Source organism: Tyto alba, unplaced genomic scaffold (assembly GCF_018691265.1).
Source record: "Tyto alba isolate M040663 unplaced genomic scaffold, T.alba_DEE_v4.0 Super-Scaffold_7, whole genome shotgun sequence".
NCBI lineage: Eukaryota > Metazoa > Chordata > Aves > Strigiformes > Tytonidae > Tyto > Tyto alba.
Window position 1 is genome coordinate 32,311,662 of NW_024881328.1, and position 27,260 is coordinate 32,338,921.

At 43.4% G+C, this 27,260-nt stretch overlaps 1 protein-coding gene across 6 annotated transcripts in view; it reads left to right on the forward strand.

The window, feature by feature from the left end:
• Positions 1 to 18,350: 18,350 nt before the first annotated feature.
• The window catches only part of ANKRD44 (ankyrin repeat domain 44), a 148,811-nt gene continuing 139,901 nt past the window's right edge, over positions 18,351 to 27,260 (forward strand). For 3 of the 6 annotated variants that reach the window (XM_042808533.1, XM_033010912.2, XM_042808530.1), the window contains exon 1: positions 18,355 to 18,487. Coding sequence is in view for 1 of the 6 variants with exons in the window: in XM_033010913.2 (XP_032866804.1) it covers positions 18,461 to 18,487 (27 nt within the window). In the remaining 5 variants the exon portion in view is untranslated. Of the gene's footprint in view, positions 18,488 to 27,260 lie in introns of all 6 variants that reach the window. The other 3 variants (XM_042808531.1, XM_042808532.1, XM_033010913.2) reach the window with 2 other exon arrangements.

Genomic DNA, 27,260 nt, shown 5'->3' on the forward strand with positions numbered 1-27,260 from the left:
GATTGGGTCACTGCTATTTATATGCCATTGACGAATAATTAATTGTGCCATTAATATACAAAAATAGACTAGGCTAAGTGAATAAAAGATCTATTCTGCTCTCTTACTGCTTGTTTATAAAATGGGAGACATGCCATGGCTTGGCAACTGAGAAGTTTACCTTGCTACAGAATTACTGTGTGGTGTTTGGTAAATACAGGTACAAGCTTAAAATCTGAATGTCCAGAGAGTCTCTCAACATCCTTGTTTAGGTTTCTTTATAAGGGGAACCAAATGTTTCTTCCCAGCTTTGCCACCTTCCCCCACCATTCTGGATTTACATGTAGCTCCTGACTTTATCAGTGAATTGCAAAAGAAACTATGGGCAAAGGCCTTCACTGACAGCTCCGATTCTTCTGAACAGGCTCATACAGTGTGCAGAATGAGGTGGAGGGACCTGTAGGAAAAAAAAAAAAAGGTATGTGATTTTTGTATTTATTTTTTTAAATCAATTACAATGGTGCCTTTAGACCTGGGCAGTGAATTAAGAGAAGAGCGTAAGCCATACTGCATTAGGCAATACTGCCTTGGGCTTTTCCTAGTTTGAAGTGTTTGATTTTACAACTTAATGTGGTTCTCGATTGTAACTAATTTTTTGGTTTATCCTTTTTAATAGAAAAAGATGCAACAGTTGTAATATCTGTATTTCCTTTCAGTCTAAAGTTCTCTATCGCAGCATGCCACTTTACAGCTTGAACTGATGGGGTTAAAGCTAGCCAAGGCTAGCAGTTATCCTTAAGGTATGCTAATCCTAAACCATGGGGAGAAATTTTTGTGTGTGTTTTGTCTGAGCTACTTTCTGAGAGCAGCAAAAGATAACGATCTAACGTTTCCTCAGTTTTATGTTCATTTGTAGTTGGATTCTTTTGCTTCTACACCTCTGTGCCTGGTATAATGTCACGCACATACACCCTCTTCACTCCTACTGTTCTGATTCAGTTGTACCCGCTCTGCTTATATTTGATTTTTTCATGATACCTATCTAATCTGCATCCCTCCCCTCCCACTCTCTGCACTGAAACCTGTACACTTATCCCTGTGTCTGTATCAGACTTCTTTTTACCCCTGCGTGTCTCAACACAGGAGCTTTGGTGGCAGCAAGAGCACTGAAGAGCAATTCTCCCTGCCTCTGTTTGTTGCACTTGCAATTGCAGCAGTTCCTAGATGCATGAATAATCAGTCACTGCTGGAAAATTCTCTCTACTTCTGCTGTTCATGCTGGAACATGCCAGGTACAGGGGGATCTTGAAGAATATAGCAGCCAAACTCCCAAATTGTTTTGGAAAATACCAGAGAGTATAGTGTACATGTATATCTATCCTGGCAAGGTTGATACTGGTCTTCCTTGCCCAGCCTGAGCTACGTGGGCTGCTCCTCTGCCAAGTAAAGTGGAGATGGAGCCTGCTTAGTGTCTTTTTACATTTGGTTTCTTGATTCTAGAGTCGAGTCGTTACAGGAGTCAGATGGAGCTTGTCAGGGTGCTCCTGTCAAGTCAAGGAAACAGGATGCCAGAAGGTTACTGAAATGCTAGGCTTTCTGTGATGGTGTTTTGTGTGTACCTCCAGAGGGAACATCGGAAGGCCTATTTCAAAGCACAGCAGAAATTTAAGCCCAAGTTCCTGCTTGAGGCAGAGTTCAGGAGTTTAAGATCAGGGTTTGCAAATAACCCTGAAATGTACTGGTGATTGTCATTACAGACATAAGGTAAATTTTAATTTACCTTTTTTTTCATAGACCCTGAGATTGCTTAAGGAGTGGCAGTTTTTTCACAAGAACAAGTTTGATGTCCAGCGTAAGGTTTTGAGGTTTTTTTGATAGAATTTCAAAGAATTATGCAGCAAAGTATGGATGTGATGTTTAAGTAAAATTGCATGAAAGTGCTTAAAAATTAGCAAAACAGGCTTCTAACATTTTGTTCTTGTCAGCAAAGGAATTCTGCTCTCTGAAAAATGGTTCACTGTGAAGTAGTTTCTAACACCTTAAGAAAGGTTGAAGCTTGGTATGTTTGTAATAAACAGAATAGTCTTAACAATAAGTGCTAGGAAACCTTAAGACTGTTTTGTTATCGCTATGGCATATGTTCTGTTCACTAGCTTTATTGACAAACCAAAGTGTTTTCCTTTTCAATTTTACATCCATGTGACTCTCAGAGATTACATGGTACAAATTTTTTCTTGGTTGCTTTTCACAAGTTTGTCTCCTAAGACCACTTTCGTAAACCTTTTGGTACAATGACTGTTGTGAAATCAAGTTTCAGACAGCGTTGCATGACACCGATTATTCTCCTACACATTTTTCTCCAAGCTAAGCAACATATTTTCTCTCTATTTAAGCTGCTGTAATGAGTACCCTTGTTGCTAATAGACTGGGGTGGGACGGGAAACAGCTTTCAAATTTGTCGTTCGTCACTAAATGTGGGAAGTGTTGATGTCTGAGTAAAGTGATTGCCTGTTATTTAATGTACATCTGCAAAGCAACTGCAGAATCTCACTCTTTGCCAGTTGATCAAAAAGGGAAGAGGTAAGTGTGACTCTCTCTCTGATCCAAAGTATAAATCTGTACATCAGTGTGGTGCTGCATGCTGGAGAGCCTGGAGTCTCACCAATAGGAGCTGAAAGGGATTTCTGCTGACCCCGGCCTTCAGTGCTCGTTTTCCCTCTGGCCCACATGGTTTAAACTGCAGCCTTCCCTGTGCCCTGTGAAACTGCTGTGGGGCTTGTTAAGGCCTCCCAGGACTTGATTTGTTTATCCAAAGACTGTATCTGATAGATCTCAAGTCAGTTACTGTGTCCGTTCTTGATAGTGATCATAATTAGAGTTTCAGATTTATTGAAAGCTTGCTTTCTTAATAAAGAGATTTTTTTGTTTGCTTGTTTGCATGTTTTTAAGATCTTCTCCAGGGTCTACATCCATTTGTTTATTCACTTTGAATCTGCTGTTTCTTTAACAAGTAGGAGACAGTTTGGTCACCTTAATATCTAAGTGTTCCTTCACATTGATAAGTATTTCTTTTCTTTATTAGCAACCATCTTCTGCACTGAGCTGGCTAATAAACTGATTCAGCAGTCTGTACAAGTCGTTTTCCCCACTGCCCCATTCCCTCTGACAGCTTGCATTTCTCACTGAAGAATGCTATCTTTCACTGGTCTTCAAGCTTTGTATCGTTGTCTTTTTTTTTTTTTTTTTGTCAAAATCATACATGATACAAGCCTTTGAATAGGCTAGCTGTTGTTCATTACTGGCTTTTGATTGAGGCCAGATGTGATGGCTGTTAACCACCACAGGGTGACATGGGTCTGAGGTGACTTATTTCCAGCCTTTTCTTAAGTAACTTTAGAAATAGTGACCTTCAATCCCTGCCTGTCATCCAAAACAGTAGAACAGAACTGTGTTCAAATACATTGATTTCGCTTTGAAAGCCATGCATTTTTGTTTCTGTCGAAGTCTAAGTCTCCAAGGATCTGCGAATCTTTAGCGTGGCTGATAAAAGGAATGGAACTGGCCATTTATTATTTTAGCTAATAAAAGAGGATATTGTATATTAGCTTTTTCACATTCCAAGGCACTAGCAACAGAATGAAGGTTAAAGGCGTCTGATATTCACAATTAAAGAATGGAGCCTTTGTTTTTAGCACAGTATGCAGCTGAGACAGAAGGAATATGCCAGGAAATGAAAACCAGGTGGCCTGGGTTTGAATTTTTAAGACCAAAGAAATGACCTTCAAAAAAGGCTATTTCCTCACTTACTAAATGTAAGTTAAATGTGTACAAAATAATTTAATTATTCTCTGCATTGGTTTGCAGATGTTTCTGTACATGTGTCTTGTGTTTCCACAGAACAAACATGATGCTGAATAGATTTGTCTTAAAAACTGCTGAGTTAAAGCTAGAGATTTTTGTAACACTAGGTTCTAAGTTAATTTTTACAAGGTTGGAAGGTACATAATATCCAGTGAGAGCAGGCAGAAATTTTTATCTCACTGCAATACATGTTAGACATTCAGCTGTATACAAATATTACTGTTAATATTTCAGTAATAATACTACCAGTTACATGATACTACCAATCTTGTGTCAGTGCTTTAAAAAACACTCCACACCCTGAGATTAAAATAAAAATAAGCAATATCAAGGGCATAATTGTTTCTTATTCCCTCTTCTTTATTATATATTTATTGTAAAAGATGTAACCATGGTAACTTAAACTTAGCATAAGGTATCTGTAAAATAAAATGACATGTTATCATTTAACACAATTACAATTTTTTTCAGGTACAGCTTTCATTTAAAGCTTAGAAAACTAGAGACAACACACTTTGCAAATCAGCTTGGTTTTGTTCTCTGGAAGATGGTGAACGTGACTTCATAGTGACCAGCTGTAGGGTCAGGGTGATTTTTTTACCCACTCAGCAGTACAGTTGCAGTTGCCGTGAGAGCTCCACAGAAGTCTGCTGCGGCTGTTGTGCCCTGCAGCAGCAGGCTGTATGGTGGGCTTTGCTGCTTGCCCAGATGATGCTAGAGAGGTGTGTTGGACCACAGGTGTAAAGCTGCTTCTCCAGCTGGCTGGGGAGTGCAGCACAGGCCCTATTGCCACATGCTTTTGTGGGGCAAGGGATTGATTCACATGTTGTGACTTGGGTGGTCGCGGAGAAGCTTCTCTTGCAGCACTCTCCTCCTAGAAACTGGGCTTCCTGCTGAGTATCTAAATTAAGGTTAGAGGTGATTGTTGATATGGGTGTTTTTGCCTGTGCAAACTAACACATTGTTAAACATGTTCTACAACTTGTTGCTGTTAAGGCAAAGTGTACTTTTTTCAAGTAGCTGAGTCAAAGCCTGGTTTATCTTAATTAGGTAGCATGTTTCCATGAACAGTTTTTCTTGTCTGCACTTATACTGTGCTTCAGGCTGTTGTTTGTGTGCAGGTGGCAGAAAATTTCACCGTGTGACAGGCCTAGGACAGCAGCTAACCAAGATTCATATAAGAATCAGCCTTACCTTTCCAAAAGTTTTTGCTGACTCTAATCTGGTATTCTGCTGAAAATGCGAATGGGCTTCTTGACTTGGTAAGTTCAATGAACAAGTCCACTGTTGTCTAGAATGCTTCCCTGCCAGTCATCACTACCCTATGTTTTGTGTGTAAGATTTTAGTGGAGTATTCCTGCAGAATTGATAGGAACAAAGACATTTAGTTACTTAATGCTGTCATATGCATATCATATGTTCATTATTTGTAGGAAGTTACAATAAGTAACTGTATAAGCCTTTGCATGCATTATATTTTAAGATCTTTCTCTGAACCACTGAAGATGGGAGAATAACTTCCCAGTATTGATAAGCATTTACTTGTCCATGTGCAAGTGAAAAATGCATATATGCTCCTGGGTGCAGCTTGCTGTTTCTCTTATGGCCAGTTAGTTTCTTTCTATACTTGTGTTGAGGTAGCTCTTGGGCGTTTCGATCATTGGAGTCAGGCCTGCAGTACAAACATTTTTGGAGTTAACTACATTTTCATACATTGGTTATTCTCTTGGTGTTAGAAATATAAGTCTGCTGTTCATGACAGCTTGTCAGCTGCCAGCTCTACATCCATTGTGCTGATGTAATGCCGTGTACCACAGTCATCCACCCTTCAAAAATTTTATTTTTCATATAGCATAGGATATACAGTGATTAAAAAAAAAAAACAAAACAAAACAAAACACAACCTCCCCCCAAAAACAAACAAACAAAACCAAAAAACACCAACCACCACCAAAAAAACCCCACCCAAACAACCAAAACAAAAAGCAAAACACAAAATCCAACCACCACCACATTTGCATTTTAGCTTATATCACTAATTGCTTCAATTGTATCCAATTTGATTGGGTTATTTTTAATCTCTTTCCGAGTGAGGTGCTTAAAGCTTTCTCTGATGTCAGAGAAGAGGCCTCCAGTAAGGGTCTTTGCAGGCACTACTGTGAGGGATGCTTATGTGATATAGATACCACCATTTGGGAGATGTCTGAAGACTTCTTGTGCAGTTCAGCTATCAAAGAACTTCCTGACACATCTGTTAAAGGTTTTACCTCTGTTTTTGCTTCCTTTGGATATCTTTGTTGTTACCTTCCTTGTTACCTACCTCTGGAGTTTTGTTCCTACAGATTGTAATTTTTCCTCCCAGAGGAATTAACGTGCATCTGATTGTAATACTTCTGTTACCGTTGCTTGCACATCATCTCTCTGTAAACACATGTAATCGTTTTATTTATTCTCTCCTTTTCCAGGAATTTGTGCTCTTTCCATTGATAGAAGTTGTAACCCTTGACCCCACTCAGTTCCTCTTTTAACACTCTTAATTGATGAGCGATTTCTTTTTATTTCAAACATGTTTAATCTGTTAAATTTTTATATTGTTTTACTGATACAGTTTTCTTTAACTGGATCATTTTCTTCTTATATCCCATCCATTTTCTATGGCTTAAAGCCAAAACAAAACTCCCTAATCAAGATAGGAGTCTGGGACTTTGCTTAAAAGTACTGAGGATGGAGAGTTAAGGTCTGGGTCCTTGGTCCAGTGTTTTGTAAAATAAGGATCCTGACAAGCAAACAGTTTTGCTTTGCTGTTTTAATTTAGGGTGGAAGTGTGGAACTGTCTAGATAACTGTGCTGTTTGTCAAAAGTTTGATTTACGTGCTTGAAATCGGGCAAGTGAGGGTGTAAAGAAGGAGCAGTGCGTAGTGATTAAAGCACAGTAGTGGATGCTGGGACCTCCTGCTCTGCCAAAAGGTTTCCTCAGTGACTCCATGGCTAAACTTTTCCAGAAAACAGAAATGGTGACACTAGTTCTCGGAAACCGGTCCGAGGGGAGTCAAAGGGATCTTACAGTAAATTAGAGGACAGTCGTTATCTTCTTCTAAGAGTTGCTGTCAGAATAGAAGATGCACTGGCTAAAATATGAATTACAGAAAGAGGAAAAAAATGTACTTGGCATGCAAATTATTAATTGTATCTGCTATTCTCTTGCCTTGATCTGTGTACACTTTGTAGTTACTTTGTGAAGTTTTCTGTTTCATTTTAACTACCATATATCCCTGAAAGTTGACAATTTTAACCCCAGTTTTTACAAGGATGTATCTGGGGGAAGAAGGCATTTATACTGGGGAAACAGTGGGCTTATTGCTAGTTTCAAGGCCTGCAGGAATGAGTGCCAGGGTCTGACCTCTGAGAAGACCAGGAGACGTAGGTCTGCAAGCCACGATTGAGCTGGTAAATCCACTCTAAATCCTGTGAGAGTCATTTGAGGCCACTCAGCTCCCTGGGCTTGAGCCCCGGGTCCGGGTGCAGTGAGGGAGTGCTGTGCCAGCGATGCTGGCAGTCCCCTCCTCTTCCTTCTTCCAGATACATCGAAGCGGATCGATCTGTTTTATTCTCCCTCATATTCAAGCAGTCTAAAAAACACTGCAATTTAGTAGCTGTTGAAAATTTAAACATTTACTTGCATCTGGGGTAAATTATTGCAAGGCATGTTAGAGTGTGGATTCTCCCCAGCAGTCTTGCCTGCAGGAAGACATCTGAGAGCCCAGCTGGTGCTATTTACTATGGCAGAACAATGCTGCCCATCCTTCAGGAGGCAGGTTCCCTTTCCTTTCCAGGGCTTGGCTGTGTCTCATTGCTGTGCTATGAATGCTTCTTAGTGTTTCTTTTTTTCATATCAGCTAACCTGAGTTGCTGGAGCGAACTCGGGCCATCTGTCCTGATGCTGGAAAGGAAGAGTACAGCCTGCTGTCAGCTATCTTAAGCCACTAGCAAATCGGCAGTGTGACGTGGAGGACTTAGTAAGGAGTCTCACACTGAATTGCAGACCAGAGTGATTAAAACCAGTCTGCCCTACTTGGCATACTGGTTCAAGATGATGTTGTTTAGTGGGGAGCATTCCAATAACACAGGCATAGCTTTTCCTGCCTGACTGTCCCCCCCTTTCCACTTCCATGGAAGTGGGTTTGAATCCATAACTTACTGTTTGGAAAATTAGTTTCCTGCATAGTCAATACAGAATGTCGTAGAATCACTGCAATGTTGTACTGAAAAGCATTGTTTCCTGCACTAAAGGAATTGGAAAAACCCGCCAGGAAGTGCTGCATGATAGGGGTGTGATTTGTAATGTTATTTATTAAGTACTAGCTTTACTTTATTAAGTATAGCTTGACTTGATTAAGTATTTATTTATGATGTTATTTATTAAGTACTAGCTTTACTGTATTAAGTATAGCTTGACTTTGTTAAGTATTTATTTGTAATGTTATTTATTACATACTAGCTAATTCTGCCATGGCTAGACAGCAGAGTTAAGATGTTAATGCATTATTAAATTATTAGTACTAGTATACAAGCATAAATTTGTTTTTTTAATGTGAAGTAAACAATCAAAACAAGTTATATCCTATTGCATTGACACAGTTTTGTTTTGAGAGATGATGGAATGAGCTCTCACCTTGCCATTCCCCAAAGATGTAGGTTTGAAATTTCTGAACTCCAGCATTCATCTGCCATATCTGAACACTGGCTGCTTCCTGGCACTATTTTTCTACCAGCAAGGTGTTTTTTCATCCTCACTGTGCTCTGGGACGTTGGGAATTAGAGGGAAGTAAGGCTGCTGTACCATAAGCTTAGAAGCTCATTTCTGACCTGCTTTATTCTTGTAGCTGTATCTGTGATTATGTCTGGAGATGTTAATAGTGACATTATCTGGAGCACAGCCATTGACCCACTCTTCTGATCTTGCGTGGGGATCAGGGAAGACATCTGCACTCATGTAGTCTTACAAATGTCCTTGAAGCATCATGCATGTTCGGGGCCCATCTGTATGGGCTGAATCCATAGATTTTTATTTTGGGACCAGGCACATGTGCTGAGCATTATTTATTTCATCCATTGCTAAGTCAAAATACTGTGCAAAATGCATATTTAAGAGTATACAATGCCAAAAAAAACCTTTACCTGTTGTATTCTGCATATGTAAAGGGTACTTCACAGTACTTTTAGAAAACATATAGCAAGTAATCAGATTGTATGAGCTCTAGAAGGCTTATACAGTGAAAGACAGATCCATTTAAAAGGGATTGGAATAAACTGTAACAGTTACTCAATCTTGGAGTTATGACTTTCCTCTCAGATACATTGTTCCAACTCACATAAATAGAGGGCAGGCTAGTAATTTCTTAGAGGGAAAGTAGGGTTTAGTTGGAAATGCTTCATATTTTCAACTGTTGGATCCTTTTCATCTGTTTATTGAAGACTCTCAGCAGTGCTTGCCCACAGAGGGTGGGTTTTGGTAAAGGACGTGCCAGATGAACTGATGTTGATGTTTGTAAGACAGAGCAAGGTCGTGTGCTATCCAGAAATCCAGTACAAATAAAACCGGTCAACCACAGGATATTCCTATTCGTGGCACTCTCTGCATGGGTTTCACCAGTGTCATTACGTGCTGTGGACTTCCCTAAGATGCACTGTGCAGGCAGTACAGCCATCAGGTAGGTCATTATAATTTCACCAACATCATTGCAGTTAAGGACTGATTCCTGTCTCTTTGCCCTGTTTCTCTCCAGTCACTGTAGGGCTTTAAGAGACACTCCTGACCGAAAGAAGTTATTTTTTTTCTCTCTCCCAAGAGCACAATAAGCCCCTGTCAAAACAATCAGTTGTTTATTCTGATGAATGTATGTAATTATTAAACACAGAACAACCTCTTGGACAAATTAAACTTCCTTAAAAATGTTACAAAATTCTCCTTCCACTACCTTGTTTGGAAACAAAAGGGGTTGGGGTAGAGAATGCTTTGTTTTCTTTTTCTTTGGAAACATCCTTATTTGGCATCTGTAAAGCATTTACATTCCCTAGTTCTGGATCAAAGTCCTTTCATGGCTCATGTTACTTATTTCCTTCTTTAACTGAAGCACAGAAAGAAAAATGGATTTTTCCTCCCTCAGGCTTACAGTATAAACCATTGTAAAAAGTCAAATCCCAGCTTTTAGCAAGGAAGTAGCAAGAACGAGGAATAAAACATCTCAAAATGTGTAAGCTGAAGAACCACCACCACTTGCTTCAGAATGAATGCTGTCAGTAAATGCAAGCCTATAGCAGTTATAAAGCATGTAAGGTAAAATTTAGTAAAACTAAACTCAGATCGCTGTGCTGCTGGATTTCCTTTGTTCCTCATATTCCAAAGGTTTGTGCTTTTCAGAGGAGGAACTTTGTCCCCTTCAGCTTGTATCGTGGCTATTACAGCTGGCCAAGTATTGCAATACAAACTGCACTCGGACTAGAAACATTAGAAGCAAAACACTGTTTTCCTTTACTGCATGAGTGGCAGAATAAAGTTTGGGGTTGGTGGAATTATTTTTTGATAGAGGAACAAGAAACTCCTGTGAATCAGCTATGACACATGATCTTGTTTTAAATTTGCAGGAGAGTGTAGAATGTTTTGTTTCTGAATGCAGAACAAATTCTTTCCAAGTCTGTCCCTCCCATTGATTCTGTGCCCCAAAGAGCTTGGTGTTTCTGCTTATTTTCAGAGCTGTGCTGGCTGTTCTGGCTTTCTGCCTTTTGTAGACACATGGAGCTGAGCCCCATCACCCCCTTCAGTTTGCAGACAAGCTTCTAGGCCGTGGCCTGTGACCATGAATATTGGCTCTCTGCTGTTTGAGTATTGCTACAGCAAAAGGGTATATAATGGCTGTTTCTGATTTATCTTCTAGGAAGAATTTGGACATCTGTCAGTTTTAGCATGGCCTATGATGATCCAACTAGCTTGAGGTAAGCGGGTACCATAACATATGTACCCTTTCTTCCCCCAGCTTTGTTCTTCTGAAAACAAATTGTAAATTCTCATCTATATTTCAGTGTATTCAGATATTTTGTTTACTTCACAGACCTTTGTTCTGCAAAGTTCTAGTCTAGTGTTCCCTTTTTGTAAGGGAATATATAGTACTGCATAGCATGTTTTATATTTAACCATAAAGCAACATGGACTGTCTCTTAGGCTGATTTGTTTCCATTAGCTTTCATGCAGCAGATCTGAACTTAATCCAGACTTCCAGCATGCCTCCAAAAACATTGCTGACACCCTCTGTCACATCGTTCTCCCCACAGAGCTCTTGGCCACATAACTTCTCTGATGGAAGGGAAAAAAACTCCCTTTGGATTATGAGCTAAACCATAACATCAGAGAGAAAACTACCAGAGTGCTGCTCCCTCCTTGGTGGCAACTGCATGTTAGTAGTCGCTGTGTGCTTCCACATGCCTTCTATTCCTGAAGTTGCATTTAATTAGGATTTCTTTTTTCATGTGACTTGAAAAAATTAAATCTCTTGCTGGCTTTTGGGCACTGTGAAAAATATAGTTGAGCTTGAAGAAGGAATTTTCTAGCAGAACAGTGCTAAATCTTACCCAGGTCTTAGAGCTGGTGTTGAACTTGTTAGGTCCTGGCAGAGCCTCAGGCGTAGGCCTTTTCTTCCTCTCTGCACACTGAGAATGGATTGATATGGATTCCTACCTAATTTAGCTCATACAATGCTCCTCGCTTCCAATACTGTGACCTTGAACAGCCAACCTGGTTGTTTGTTTCCAAAATTACTCTGTTTTGGCTGATAGATTTCAACATCACTGGCATGCATCCATCAGTGTCTCATTGGCTGTACCTAATACCAGACAGAAGTGAAGATTATGCATGTCCTGAGAAGAAGAACATGAAATCTTATATTAAAATAATTACGATATCCTGATGCAACTGAGATTAAAATTTGATATGTAGTGTAAAAGTTCAATGAATTTGATCTTGAGGATGAAAGTAAAAAAAGACTTCAAAACTAGGGATTATAAATAACTAATTGCTGTAGGTCATTTAGGTGGAGTGAGTGTATAAAGAGAGGCTGGTGTGGTGTCCAGTTGAACTATCAGTGATGCCTTTCTAATGAGTATGACTCAGTAGATAAATACACCTTGTGCAATTACCTGATGTTTCACTCAGAGGGGTACACAGGATGTTTCAATGTTACAGAAGTCCTACCCCCTGGAGAGCATTTGCTGAATTCTTTAAAGGTCAGGCATACTTCAAAATGTAAATCAGTGGCAAATAGGATTTAGATTAAAAAAGAATACTTTAAAGCTGGTGAATTACTTCAGACTATTATGAGTGCTGGAAGATACTGCTTTTAAAGTCCAAAGACTGTTGTCCTGATTTGAGGGAGTGGAGTGGATAGGATTGGAATACTTTAAACTCATATATACTTACACTTGCACAAGGGAGCCCTAAACATACTTTTCTTATGTCTTCTATTTTCTCTCCATGTTTCCCCTAGAAGGTTAATGACAGGAGATTTAAGATACTGTATATATCCATAAATGGAATAGGCCTGAGAACAGAAAATTTAAATACTGAACTTTCCTCCTGCTAGCTTGGGTTTGCTTATTATTATTTTTTTTTCTCATTTCTTTTTTTTTTTTTTTTTTTTAACTCAAGTACCTCAGCACTAGTAAGTATAGAGTGTCTGTTTTGGTACAGAGTCCAGACTCCACAGCCAAGCCAGCAGCTCTGTAGCGTGGTGAAGTGTCTAATGTGTTAGGTTTTTTTTTTGTTGTTGTACGTTGGGGTTTTGGGTTTGGTTTGGGGGTTTGTTTTTTTTTTTCATCTGTTGGAAGACTTAAAGCAGAATCAGGTAACTTAGTATATTCCAGGAAAGAAGGACAGGAGATAAAAGTAAAAACCCCGAAGAGCAAAACAACCCCGATCTATCTTGGCCCTCTTTATGCAATACAAGGCAGCAAAAAGCACAGGCTTTTCCTCCCCCCTTGTCCTGTCCTCACTGCATTATGTGAAACCTTATGCAAAGCCCCTGGAAATCAACATGTCTTTTTACTGACTTACCTGGTTTCTAGACAGAGCACTGGGCTACGTGACAAATGGCTGAAAATTTTGTTGTGGGCTCTTGTCAGGGATGGTAAAGATAGATATGTGTGAGCACAGGCCACTTAGACGTTGCTTTAAGAGCTGAAGTGAGCCTAATGCTTATCGCTATCAGTGAAATCTTCCTCTTTTGCAGAGATGCATTCCTAGACTGGTATAACCAGAAAGGAATTGTCCCACCTTAGCCTGTCTAGTTGTCACCTTTCTTAATTCCTCCCCTCTTTTCAATACCTAGTACTAGTTATATGGACATCTGCAAGAGAAGTGCTAGATAAGACCAACTGTAAGTACACCTTAACATATGGGGGGGAGTGTTTATTCCTTTTTGGTTAACACAGCAGAAGGCTGCACTAGTTATGATTTCAGCTTCAAATTCACAGTTTCCAATTGCATCATATGTCTAAGCCTCTCTGTGCATTAACTACATGGCTGCAGAAGTATAATCAAAAAGTATTTTAAATGAGAGGAGGCCTGTGTCTGGATAAGAGGAGGTGCTCCTAAGGTCTCCTCTTTGCCTCTCTCTGCCCTTATCAGTGGATTGATTGTTTTGTTTTGTTTGATTGCCCCCTGCCCTGTAAATATTAAACAAGTAGATCTAGGAGGAAAAATAACTTAATGAGATAATAAGAATCTCCCTTGGGGGGGGAAATAAAATAAATTCCACCTTGTGAAAATGAATTGTACTAAAGCAGAAGGGAGAAGACTTTGAGAGGACAGTGACAGGCAGCTTGAAGCATCTTCTGAGGTGACCTCCCCCCTCTCACTCCCCAATCACCTTGTATGCTGTAGCAGTGCAAGGAGGGGGAGATGGTGACAGCGATAATTAGTTACTGTCTCTGGTGTTTCGCTTGCCCAGTCTCCTGCTGTGGCCTGTGTTTGCCCTTCTATTTCAAATTCACACAGCTCTGTATGTTTTTGCTTGTTTCCACCACTGCAGTCTCATAATGATGCTTATACATCACTCTAAACTGACTCCCACCGAGTCTATAAGGGGGAAGAAAGCACAGCTGGATATTTATGTGCTGCTGTTAGAGGATAGGCAACAGGTAGAGACCGAAGGCATGCTAGGTATCTGAAGTCATCAGAAATGGTTAGAGATAACAAATGTATCTTCTGCCACCAGTCTTGTCTTTCATTCCTGCTCAACAGTGGCAAATAAACACTAAGGAATATGCTGACTATATTTACTTTAGCTTTCTTCACGAGGCAGGAGCCAAACACACATCTAGGAACAATTGCACCCTGCATCTGTGAGTGATCATCCTGCTTAAATACAGCAGCAGACCTGACTTTGGAGAGCAAAACAGAGCCCTTCCCCTGCCTCTGCTGCTCAGCTGTGCAGGCAGAGCAGGAGCAGGGAGGAGGAGGGTGGTGGTGCAGACTTTTGGCTGCCTTAAAGTGACCACATCCTGTTAGGCTGTGGAAACATCAGAGTAATGCAGAGATCTGTCTGTCTGAGACACAGGAGTGCTTGTGGGGATCCAGCAGATAATTTGCAGACACGTTTGTGTTGCTGCAGGAGGAACAGTGGTGCAGGGAGAACTCCTGACCTTGCTCCTGCCCTCGGCCTGTTCGCCCACTTCCCACTCGCATCCCAGCTCTCTGTAGCATTTAAGTACAGTGCAAATGGATTTATTTCAATGAGGTTGCTTTCTTTTCCTCTGGTGCAGCTCCCAGATACTGTTTTCTCGATGTTCCATGGGAAGACTAGCGCCGATGGCAGAGTAATGCTCAGAGCAGCAGCCTGTGGCCTTTACCTGAGATCCTTCCCCAGCCGTGTCAGAGTGCCACACCTTGCAAGGTGGGAGAATTTCCTTGTATGAGCAGGAAGCCAGGCACCGTGAGACCGGGGCTTGCTCACCCAGGACTGCGCAGGAGCACTAGTGGCACGAGAGAGGATTGACAGTGAGTCTCTCAAGTTCCAAGTCAGTACCCAAACCAAGACTTGCAGTACTACACCATGTACAAGTGGCATGTGAGATCTTAACAAAGGGCAGATCGTTTATGATGATGGTTAGGTTCTGTTGAAGTCACATGCTTAAATCTAAGTGTGCCTGGGAGTTTTGCTGAGCCCGAGTGGGTATAAGAATGCGAAGTGCTTTCCTGACACAAAATCTAAATGAGGAAGTGGCTTGTGCACATATGACTGCTAATAGCAAATGGCGTTCATCCACTTTCAGACGGAACTGGAGGAACTTTGGTTTTTCTGGGGACAAAAAAAAAAAGGCAGAAACCTCTTCTAGTGGACCAGTATCCTACAGAGCCCTGTTGTGTTGTGGCTAGAAGATCAAGAAATCTCGGTACAGGCAACTGTATGTAAAATATTTGGGGCAGTTCTGTTCTTTCTTGCTGTTGGCCAGAAATTGCTTAAGTGCTAAAGTTCAAGGCTTCATGTTCCTATTTTGCTTTTTAAAGCAAATGTGAGGGAGGTGGTGTTTGTGCTTCATAGAAGAGCTGAACTGGATGCACAGAATCCTCTTAGGATCAGGCACAGGTCAGGAAGGAACAAATGCACCAAGCATCCTTAGAGGGTTTCTTTCCACTTCCCTGTCAGTGTAGCCCTGTGGCTTTTTCCTTTCCAAATACAGCTTTAATCTAAGACGACAATATCTGTCAAGATCAAGTGTATTCTCATTAAGGCTGTGTTGCACACCTTTTTCGATTATACTTGTTAATGTCTCAGTGTGGACTGTTAACATAATGCTGCAGGTATGACCATTACTTGAAAAAATAGCTCTGGATACAAACGTCTTTGTGCCTTTTCTTCCCAAAAAAAGATAACTGACCATACCGCATCTTTTCACATGAAAATGTGCTATGAAATTACCATTATGTACCAGCCAGGGCTAAGAAGTTGTTGGATAACACAGTGCAGAAAAGAGAGTTGATTCTGCATGGTAAGTCAGAAGCCTGTAATGTAGTTGTTTGTGCCATTTTGTGAACAGGAGTAGGACATTGTACTTTCAGAGAAATCTTGGACTCCTTTACTGCAATGGTGATGATTGTAGCACTGTGACTGATCTTGGCAGTTCATGCAAATGACACTTTAAATGGATTGTGTCAATATAATTGTAAGGACCTCCCTAAACTGAGTGCTGGCCTGTTAATAGGCGATGCCATGCCAACACTCGCTGTTGTCCTGCATGTCCCAGGGGGACCTTCCCAAGGAGCCTCATCATAGATGATTGGTCCTCCTAGACACCATCCTGTGGGGCCTGGGAAAGAGGAGCTGACACAAGACTGTGCTTGTTGGGAACAAAAGACTTCCAAAAAATATTTTAACACTAGGTTGCATCTCGCCCAATTATTTACTCACAGGGAACTGGGCTCCTACTGCATCAGGAGACTTCGATCAGCTGATGCCTGACAGCCTCTTGTCAGGGATCCCAAAGAAGGTACGAGGGTTTGTACCAGGTTGTTGTGTGGGAAACTGAGGACAGCACAGAGCGAATAAAAAAAATCATTTTCCTTATGTATCCACCAAGTTTAGCTGCAGGGAGAATACTAGGGTGAATGCTGAGTCCTTGGAAATAGGCTTTTACAATGGAAAATAACAAAACAGAGCTTTCTTTCTAATGCTGGAAGTTCCCTCCATTACCCCTTTTCCTTCTTTATTGCTTGCTTTCAGATGGAAGCTAACTTCTTAATTCTGACCTCTGTGTGGTGAGCGTGTGTTTCAACAGAGCCTGGGAGCAGACAGTCAAAGCAGAATTTTTGGATCGAGTCAGTGGGACACAGGAAGGCTCTGGTCCACGGTGCATGGCAGCGCAGGGCTGCCAAATGCCCTTCTCAGTGCGTGGCTTGGCACAGCAAATCTGCTGATGCAAGCGTAATGCTTTCGAGGTGTTCTGGCATGATGAAGTCTGTAAGGAGTGAAGATACCAAAAAGAAAAACTGCCTGAGTTCATACATTCTTGACAGGTACTGGATTGTCTCTTGTGGCTTTTTTGGTTTTTTTCTTTAAAAGACTGATTTATGTTAACGCTGTTTTTCTGTTAAGACCCCTTTAAAATAGATCAAGTCAAAATGTGTTGTAATTTGTATGTTATTTTTAATCCCCATTTATAATGATGCCTCAGAAGCCTGAAATCAACATCTGTTTCCTTCTTGGATTGGTTTTCTTCCATAGAAGACACTTCCCTTTTTTATTTAACTACTTAAAGTCACCCTGTTCTGTAATCAAGGGCTGAAAATTCATATATCACGGTCATATCGGATGTGTCGTGGGGCATGGCAGTTCGCTACTGCAGAATCTAACTTGTGGGGAAATATCTGGCCTCTGTGCAACACGGAGGAGGGGAAGAGGACATCTTCAATCCTTTGCTCTTCAGTAACTTGCCCTTGGAAAAATGTAATTACCCTCTTTAACTTCAGTGTCTTTGTAACTCCTGTTGCTGTGCATTGTGCCAATGATTTCAATGATTTTAATCAAATCACATGCTTCAGGGATTCAGCTCGTCTTGGAGGGGTAAGAAAAAAATTTACCTCTTCCCTTAATGCTTTTCTTTTTCATTCTCTTCCCGCTCCCTTCCCCTCCCCCCCCCCGCTTGTCCATGCAGTCTTGCTCTTGGTGCTCAAGTCACACTGACAGCCAGATCTGAGTGTGGAACTGAAGTTTCCCTCAGGTCAGCTCAACAGGAACGCTGGATGATGCTCATTTTCCTCTGCAGCACGGGGCTGGGACTGGGCAGCTTGTTTGCTTGCTTCTTTGAAAAGAAGTACAGTTTATCTGGTGTGCTCGTCCTTGAAAAGTGAAATAATACATTGAGCAGGAAGAGACTTGGACTTGTCAGGTGTTACTCGATTCTTGCAAGGCAGCTGCTAAAACTGTATAATCCAAAAAAGAGGTGGAAAAAAAAACCCCTAATCACTCTTGACAGTTGTAGGTGCTTGATGGGATTGGACACACACTTAGTTTCTCTGCATACACAGACACCCGTGGAGAAAAGGGAAGGGTAAAGGCCTGGGCTCCCCCCTTCTCCAGAGCTTTGGCACAGCACCTTCCCCGCTTTCCCTCAGCGCGGTGGCAACCCCGGGGGGGGCCTGAAGCCCCTCAGCCCGCCCGGCCTCCCGCGGGCGGGGGCTGGGGGCTCCGGCCCGGCGCTGCCCACCCCCTCCGCCTCCCGCGGGCGGCAGGTGCCCCCGGCGGCACCGGGAGCGCCCCCCCTCCCCCCCCCCCCGGGGCGGCCCCGCGCTCCGCTCCGGCACCGGCCGCCGGCGCGAACAAAGGCGGCGGCGGCGGCGGCGCGGCCCGTGTGGGGCGGCCCGACCGCCCGCCCCTGCTTCCTGGGCCGGGCCGGGCCGGGCTGGGCGAGGCGAAGCGAAGCGAGGCGGCCTCCGCGCCCCCGCCCCGCCCCGCCGGCGCGGAGCGGAGCTGCCGCCGCCGCAGCAGCAGCAGCGACAGCAGCGCCGGTCGCGGGGCGCGCTCGCCGCCCGTCGCAGGAGCTAGCTGCATGTGCGCGGGAGCAGCGGCGGAGGATGGCCGTGCTGAAGCTCGCCGACCAGGTGGGCGCCGCGGGCGGGAGCGGGCCGGCGGGCTCTCCCTCAGCCTCAGCCTCGGCCCCGGCTCCGCGCTGTGGCGGGGCGGCCGCGCCGCCGGGGGAGGCCCCTTCTCCTCAGCCGGGGAGGCGGCGGGGCTCGGCGGGGCTGGGAGCGGCGCTGTCACCCCTTCCCGGGGGCGGTCGCCGTGGGGTGCCGGCAGCCCGCCGAGCCGCCGCGGATGCGCTTCTCTTCCTCTCCCGGCGGACATTGTCTGTGGCCGCGCAGGCGGCGTGTGCGGGCCGGGAGCCCGGGGCCGGGAGCCCGGGGCCGGGAGCCCGGGGCCGGGAGCCCGGGGCCGGGAGCCCGGGGCCGGGAGCCCGGGGCCGGGAGCCCGGGGCCGGGCAGGGCGCAGCTGGCCAGCCGTCGCCAGCCGGGTACTCGCCACCGGCGCTCGCCCGCCCCCCGCCGCGCAGCCGACCGTGCCGGCGTCGCCCCGCGGTCCTCGGTGAAATCCTGACATCTCCCGTCGGCGGGGTGGGAATGGAAGTGGATGTTGGCTCGTTTCGAAAGGCCTCTCGGCTCTGCTTGTCCTTCCTCGGGATTTCTCCCTCGTTCCGTTGCTGTGCCATACGTAGAAATTATTTTTCCTGTCGCTTTACTTAAGAAGTGCCTTTTCGGTTTAGCTGTCTCTGTTGTTCGCAGGCTGCTAGGAAAAAACATAGTATTAAACCCTTAGATTGTGTTATATTTAGCAATGGTCAGACAGCTGTAATCAGTATTACAGTATTTCTTATCACTGGTAGTTAAAAGCATTTAAAAATATTTAGTAAATTGATAGTATGTCTCCCACACCCTGATTTATCCACATACTCTACCAACTGTTACACACTTTGCGTGCTTTAATCTGCTATTTTTAATTTAATGTGGTCTGTCTGTGATCTGCAGCGTGGGTGTCCTGCAAGCCTCAGACCTTCCTGTTGGGTTCAGAAGGACTCTCTGCAGCCAGCCCCTCTCCAAAACACCCCTTACTTACAGATCCCAAGCCTCGCTCGCAGTCTATTTATTCTTTTCTAAGAAAATCTTCCACACGCACAAAGCTGCTACATAGCATGTTGAAAAGAGTTTTGAAAGGAAAAAAGGATAAAGCTGCTTCTAAAGTCAAAGCGGCACTGTGTGACCAAGCACAGTCTATAATGCGTTTTCGTGTGTAACAGAAGGCAGTATTTATGGACTGTCTCCTGACATGTCCCTTGAACATCCTCATCTTTAGATGTGGTGCTTATGACTGGCAAAGAAAATGTTTCACGCCATGAGGCTTCACTACCCTGTGGTGCACAGACTGAGTCTCATAAATAAGGAGATTCTGGTAGGGTTTGCGTATTAGAAGTCCAAACAGCAAGCATTAAAAATTCATATGTTACAGAGGATCAAAATTATACCATTTCAATGCTTTTTACACATTTAATGAAGCTCCAGAATCTACTGCTTTTAGAGTTTTTAAACCTTTGCTGGAATCTTGCAGCAAGGATTTTGCTTCAACAGCAGCAGCAGAAGTCAAAACAGATTTAAGTCAAGTGGATCACATCTTGCTGTATTGATATAAAAAATGATGGACTGTTGTCTTAGCATTCTCCCTTCTCTTCTGAGAACCCTCAAGGCTGAGGGACGAGGCTTCTTTAGAGCTGCTGTTACGTCCCTGCAGCACACCTGCTTTGGGGACGCTCAAAATATTGGTGGATGCTTATGGCTCCTGGTCAGGCTGTGGCCTGGGACATCATGTCACAGACTGATAGTTTTTCTTTGTGGGTATGTGTCTCCTGTCATTTATGAAGGGATATGTTGGTCTACCTGTGCTCATCCTATGGGATCTCTTGGTTTTTCTCAGTTTCTTCACCAGGTCTTTTTCCTTCACTCCTGAGGGACTGGAGGAGGGGGAAGATACATTCAAAGCCGGCTGTGGTGCTTCCTCTTAAACCGAGTGCAGAGGTTTACGTGTGCCTGTCTCTGTGCCTTTGGAGCTGTTGCTGGCAGAGCCTTTCCAACACGCAGCCCGAGCAGCTGTAACCGAGGCGCAGGGGCTGCGCAGCCTGCAGTGGCAGCTCTGTGTCTGTCAGGCCAGGCTGTACTTTTCATCTACGCCAGGTTTGAAGAGCACTATCCCCAGGCTGGCCCACCTCTGACTCAAAGAGACACAGTAGCAGCCGCCCCACATGTTTATAGACAGAGCCAGGCAAAACAGAGGTGAAGCTGGGGTGAAGAATGACGTGCCTGGGAAGATTTGCATTCCTGTAACAACTCCTGCCTGTGCTCAGACTTGCTGAGGCTGTGGGAGCAAGCTCCTTCTCTGTTTCTTCCCGCTCTTGAGGATCGAGGCAATCATGGCAGCAGTAACTTGCAGCGATTCAGGAAACCATTTCCTTTTGCTTCGACACCAGAGGCCACAGCAGTCCGTGTGCTTGCAGTCTCCCGCCGTGAGAATTCCACTGCGCAGGACCCTGCGCACCATGCATACCTGCGGCGGTCGGACCTGGGCTGCGGTGAGCGTGGGCTGCTTTTAGCGCACCGAGTGTGAAGTCTGGTTCAGGTCTTAGTTGCAGTGCTCAGGGGAGTTTGACTGTGAAGCTGAGAGCTTTCTTCTCTGCCTGTCATTGTGAGCTCTGTAGTACATGCTTTCCTCTGGATCCATGACTTTCTTGACCAGCGAGGAGAGCTTTGTGGAGAAGAGTAGAGAACCCTCATGCCGAGAGCTAAACGCTCCTTTCTCCAAGTAACCTGTTTCCTCCTCGCCTCCATTCTTGGCTTCTCTTACCAACTGCATCTAACAGCACCCGGAGCATGCAGACAGATGAGGAATTAATCACACCATTTCTCATACGGGCTTTGAAGACAGACGGACTTTCATTATTGCTTCTTTTTTTGATATAGCTGAAGGATGCTAAGGTATTGCTACGCTTAATCCTTCAAAGGGATTATCTGTACTTTTGGCTGCATTCACTCCTTAGGCAGGAGAGCTTAGTTGAAGAGTTCAGACTTAGTATAGGTTACTTGAATTTGCTTCCAGTGATGGTAATTGCTAGCTCATCAGTCAGGCCACGAGAAACCCTTAAATCATTTAACCACAGGAAATGTATTCTACCATTATTAGTTTCTGCATGATTTTTTTCCAGGCCTTCCTTTCTTCAGTAACCCCCCCACAAGCCAGTTTTGAATGACTAAATATTAAACTGAAAACCTAAGATAATTCATAAAACTGAAATTTAATGCCTAGGATTGTAATCTTGTGTCTGTAGAGGTGTGTTTGTGCAGTTGTAAACATTCTGATGTTCTGAATATTTCAGCTGTCATATACAAACACTGCAAAACTTACTCTAAATTTTAAAACTTTTATCCATTTTTTTAAAAAAAATCTCTGTAGTGAATGTTGATTACAGCAAGTATGCAAATTGCTTTTAGAACTGAAAAAAACAATATAATTTTTCAATTCTAAGAGTTATTGCTTGTTCCCCATCCAGTTTATTGGCTGTACCTTTTTCATTTTGATAAGCATTAGTATTTTATATTATGTGAGGGTGCAGCTGTATGTGATAAAAGCCTTTGCATTTAAGCTAGAGTTCAGAAGGAGCAGAAGACACATCTGTCAACAAGTGGCTTTCAGGTGTGAGTTGCACTGACACAGCTTGTGCCTGGCTGTGCACATATGACAGGACAGGAAAATCCTTGATGTGCCCCTCAGGTGCTGTTTGAGGAAACCTGCTTGCTGCAGCTCTTCATTCCTTCCCGTATTTTGAGCTGCCATTCCTCCCGCCTCATGAGTCTCCCTCCCCCTTCAACAAAGCTCTTTAAGGGTGAAAGTATCGATTGGTTTTTGACTTTTGTGGCTGCTTTTTGAGCAGTAGTTATTGCCTGGACCCACCTCTCTCCTGTCCTCTGAGTAACCAGCAGATGCAGGGTGCTTCTGCCGCCACTCTCCCTGCCTGCAGTTCTTTGCACGGCTTTTTCTTCATGCTTACACCGCGTAACTCGGTTTCTTGAGAACTTTTTGTTTGCCACCTGCAGACATTTCAAGAGAAAGCCTGTTAGTCAAAGTCCTGCTGAGCGCGCTTTTAATCTTCAGGGTTTCAGTTGATGGTTCTGGGCAGAAACCACAGACAATTGCTCCTGTCAGCACTCTGTCGAGAGGGTAAAATATCTCAAACTATTTCTCTATGTAAACTTTTGTGAGTTAGCTTTTGGAAGATTATTTTGGAAGAATCTAAGTTTCTGTAGTGTCTCCATCTCATTTCCAGACTTGCCTTGCCAGCTGAGGCCCTCCTTGCAGGACCGCCAGCAGTGCCCACGGGCCTGCAGGTTGTCTGTAGCTGACTCCGTCCTCTTCTTCCTGTTTACAGCCAACAAAGCCGCTCCGTGCGCGGCTGTGTTTGATTCGGGATGCCAGCTCTCTGCCTGTGCAGGCCGGGTCGCCTTCACGCGCCTCAGCCCAGATGTGCCCATCGTGCCGTGTCGGAGGCAGCGACGGTCCGAGCGGCTCACGCGTGGGGACGCCCTGCTTGTTGGTGTCCGTCAGAGGCTGATGCAAGCTCTCCCCTGCCTAGCTGTTGATTATAGTTATGCGTGTTTACAGAGGAAATGTGTCATTCCCTCTTTGAAAGACACTGAGAATGTTTTCTATAAACAGAAATAAAATGGGAAGCTACCTAGAGGTGAAGCCTGCATAGCTACTTTTAAGAGATGCAGTGCTTAGTGGTTTTACGTGTGCACCACCAAATTTGGTGGGAAGCTTGCTGTAAATCCAAGACAGACACAGGCTCTGTCTCGCCTTGAGCCAGTGTGCCTGGGGAGTCAAAATTTACCGTGACTTCGGTGTTACTGGCTCAGGCCCTGTACGTACAAAACAACAGAATTATATTTAGGCTACCCTTACAAGCATGCATATGCATGCATAAGGGTAATGAAGCCCAGATAAATGGTTAATATGTGCACTTAGGCTGCTATTAACTGCAGAACCTCATCCTGTCTCCTGGTATTTTGCCTGTTGTCCTTGATTGCTGAGAGTAATGCAGTGTGACTAGAACCGAGAGGACCATTTCTCTCCCTCCTTTTCCCAAATGTTTTCCTGTGTTTGACAGCTCTCTGCTGACCATTGGGATCCTTTTTATTATGGTCACAGAGAAACAGCATTAAACAGATGTTTAAGTAATTTTAAACAGATGTGAAAGATCATAAAAATCGGCTGGGCAAAGGCTGGACTTGTGTCTGATTACACTTAAAACCAAAATGAATACAACAGTAACAAATAATCTTCTAACAAAACCAATTCAATTTCAAAATGGTGGTGTATTTTTAACTTATTTCAGAATCAGTCAATTGACAAGATTATGTGTATCCTTTTTCTCTGGCAAGTAAAAGCGTCTGAGAAGATGCCCCTGAATCTGCTGTATGAAATAGGAGTAGTGAACCTGTGCCCACATGGGTTAATTTTGCATGGCATAAGGTCCCATGATTCCTCCTCTCCCCATATTGTTGCTAGATAATAGTAAGCTACATATTAATTTACAGACTTCCAAGTGTTTTTGAAAGGGCTCACAGCACAGAAGGGATAATCTGTTTTAGTACAAAATACTCCGGTGGCCACAAAGCAAAGGTAACTCTGGGGCAGGAAGGTGGAATTCTACCCACAAGAGTGTTTCTCTCTCATTTCCTATGAAATGAAAATGTGGTTGGACCAAAATAACCACTGCAGCAGCCATTGGCTGTGTAGAGCCGTGATATTCCTAGGCATGCCATACATGCTCTGAGATGTGACTCCATGCATTTTAAAATAAAATAAAAACTTTGGGAAAAATGGGATGGACTAGTGTTCCTGCCATTGTTCAGACCTGTTGGAGTAATGGTCACTGCCATCCGGTATGGATGGCACCTGAGCTCTGAGACACAGAATCATAGAATCATTTAGTTTGAAAAAGACCTCTAAGATCATTGAGTCCAACCGTAAGCCTAACACTGCCAAGTCCACCACTAAACCATGTCCCTCCATGTCGTTTAAATGTCTCCAGGGATGGTGCTGTTCAGAGGATGTGGAGGGAAGAAAGCTTTGAGTTGCTAAAGAGATCAAAATACAGGCTTGAAAAGCAAGCTGCTTGATTTTTTTTTTTTTTTTTTTTTTGATCAAGGCTGCTGCAATAAGTATAATTTTCTGATATTTTTGTAGCTTGTTTCAAGATAAACAAGAAGCACTTTAATCAGGAGAATGTCTGGAGTAGTGTAGCATGCTCAAGTCTATCTTAGTAGAGAAATCCTTCAGAAGTTTGCTGTTTGGTAACACTGTAAGGGTTTTGCAGTGGTTGCACCTAGAGGCCTGGGCTGCTTTGAGGGCGTGTGGGCCTGTCATGTTAGTATGTTAGTTTTCTTGAATTGCAGATGACATCCAGCAAAGCTTACCCTCCTGTGTGCACTTGAGGTGTGGTATTTTATCCCTGCATGACAAGTGCCTCATGACCTCTTCCTGCTCATCTCTTAAATGAAGATGTGGTTGTCATGACTACGTTTAGTAGAGAAATAAATGTTCCTCCCAGCTTGGGTGCTTGTGTAACAGCTTGGTTTGGGCAATGTGGTGTTTTTGTCTGGATCTTTGCTCGAGGGTGGGCAGACAATTTCTGTGACCTGGGAATAAAAGTGCCCAAGCTGGAGCTAGCTGGTCGCTGCACGCGGTGGCTGCTCGCGCTGCGGCTCTCCTGGCCACAGTCGGTCAGGCACCAGTCTTGGGGCAAATCCCTGGAAGCCAGCAAAGAAAACTTTTAAGGGTTGTTTCTAGGGGTCTGGGTGTAGCCGATCCTGCTTGTTGGTTGCTGGAGAGGCAGGGGCTCTGGGATGTGGTGCTGAGGGGAAGGGTTTCCCCGTGCTGGCCCAGCGCTCTGCGGTAGGTTCACCCAGAGGAGCCGGGCCAAGCGCCTTCTCCTCTTCCTAAAGTGGTCTTCCTGATCAGCAGGTCTCTGACTGTTTGCTTGAGAGGCAAGCAGCTTACTCTTCAGGAGCTATTGCTGTCTGCAGGCTTGGGCAAGATTTGTACAAAATACTTAATGCTACAGCATGTTATGTTTTTAGGCTTCTTTTTACTCTCTGTTGTCTAGGGTATTTTTTTTCTTTCAGTGGTACTAACACAGTTTCTAGTGTTATCAGATGGCTACAGGAGACAGATACTGTAGGTATAAGCCTATTAGGAGGCAAATGTTTCAAAGTATATTCTGATAACATTGACTATTTATTTTGGTTTTTATTCCTGCTTTTCTTCTTGAATGCCCTGCTTTACATATTTGCTACCTGTGTATATCGCAGAACATACAGGTGAGCTAAACTTGCTGTCAGCATACCTCTGTATTTTAACCGTTTAGTTTGAACACTTATCTGCTGAAAAATGTTGCGTTTTCAGCTGTTTCCATTTTTAAATTAACAGGTTTTTTCCAGAAGTATATATGTGACATTTGTCACTTTATTTGTTAGCTGGAAAGCTTGGGCTGGAAAGTTCCCACAGCTGCTGTCTGTGGCTTCAGCTTTGTTTTAATTGCCGCACTAGAAACATGTAGCAGCATGCTGTTGGAGCCCTTCAGCCTGGTAATGGGTGGGAATCAAAGCATTACAAAATTACATTTGAAGGGGGGAAATTATTTTTCAGTTTTATCCAAGGGTTTGAGGTCATTACTGAAGTTTGCAAGGAGTTGGTCAACAAATTACAGCATTTAGTTGCGGCTAGGTAATTGGGACATTCTGAAGAAGTACGGGCTTTTTGATGACGGCCATTTGCCTGTGTTTTGCTTTTGGGGAAAGAAAAAGTCTTTCCTGGCTGCGGGTGTACAACCGAGAATGGAGGCTGCTTAATATGTTTCTGCCATTCAGTGCTGAACCTCCCAGCCTAATGCAGGCTTGTCTGCTTGATGTTTGTACTTTGTGTTACGAGCTGGTTTTATGTACAGACATGCATTTTTGTGCTGGAATTATTTGTAACGGCTTGCTTTCTTATTCTAAAAAGACTACTCGGGGCGAATGCCCTCGCAAAGTCCCCGCTTCCTCCTCGCAGCTGCATGCTACTGCATCTTTATGAGGAAGTAAGCAAAACCATAATGGTTGACTTCTGCACACAGTTTTAACAGATGTACCTGATGGCATCTATTTACTGAGCTAAGGCTTTAGCTTTTTTGCATGAAGGAGTGGGTTTCTTATGAAAAACCCTTGCACTATTGAATTATGTATGTGTAGGATTGCTCCAAGGGCCACATGTTGATATCCTTAATGACACAGAAGGTCTGCAAATAATTGCTAGTGATGAATAATTTGCTGTTTAAGCATTACCATTTCTGTTCTGGCAGATTTTGTGATCTCATTGTATGACCTGTTTTTTTCCCCATCTTGCAGCCTTTGTAATTTTACAGACTTGTTGCTTGAACAACTGTCTTTTGTCCATGCAAAAGCTTTAGCAAAACAGTTGTTTGGTACCCATTGAAGTGCATAACTCTTACTGGTGTCCCTGTAAATGAAGTGTTACCAGCAATAAGGAGCATTTAACTCGAAGAAATTCAATAGTAAAAATACACAAATCAGGTATTGCTATCCGCAGTATATAAACCGAAGGGAAGACAGCAGTCAGCTGCGCCGTTAGATGCACAAGCTTTCACATTGTAAATAATTCCTGGGAAAGGAAACTAGTGTGAACATTAATAAGCTTTTATATGCATTTCATCATTAATAATGTAGGCAGTACCATTCGGATGGAGAACATAAACCATTTTATCATAGCATCATTCTA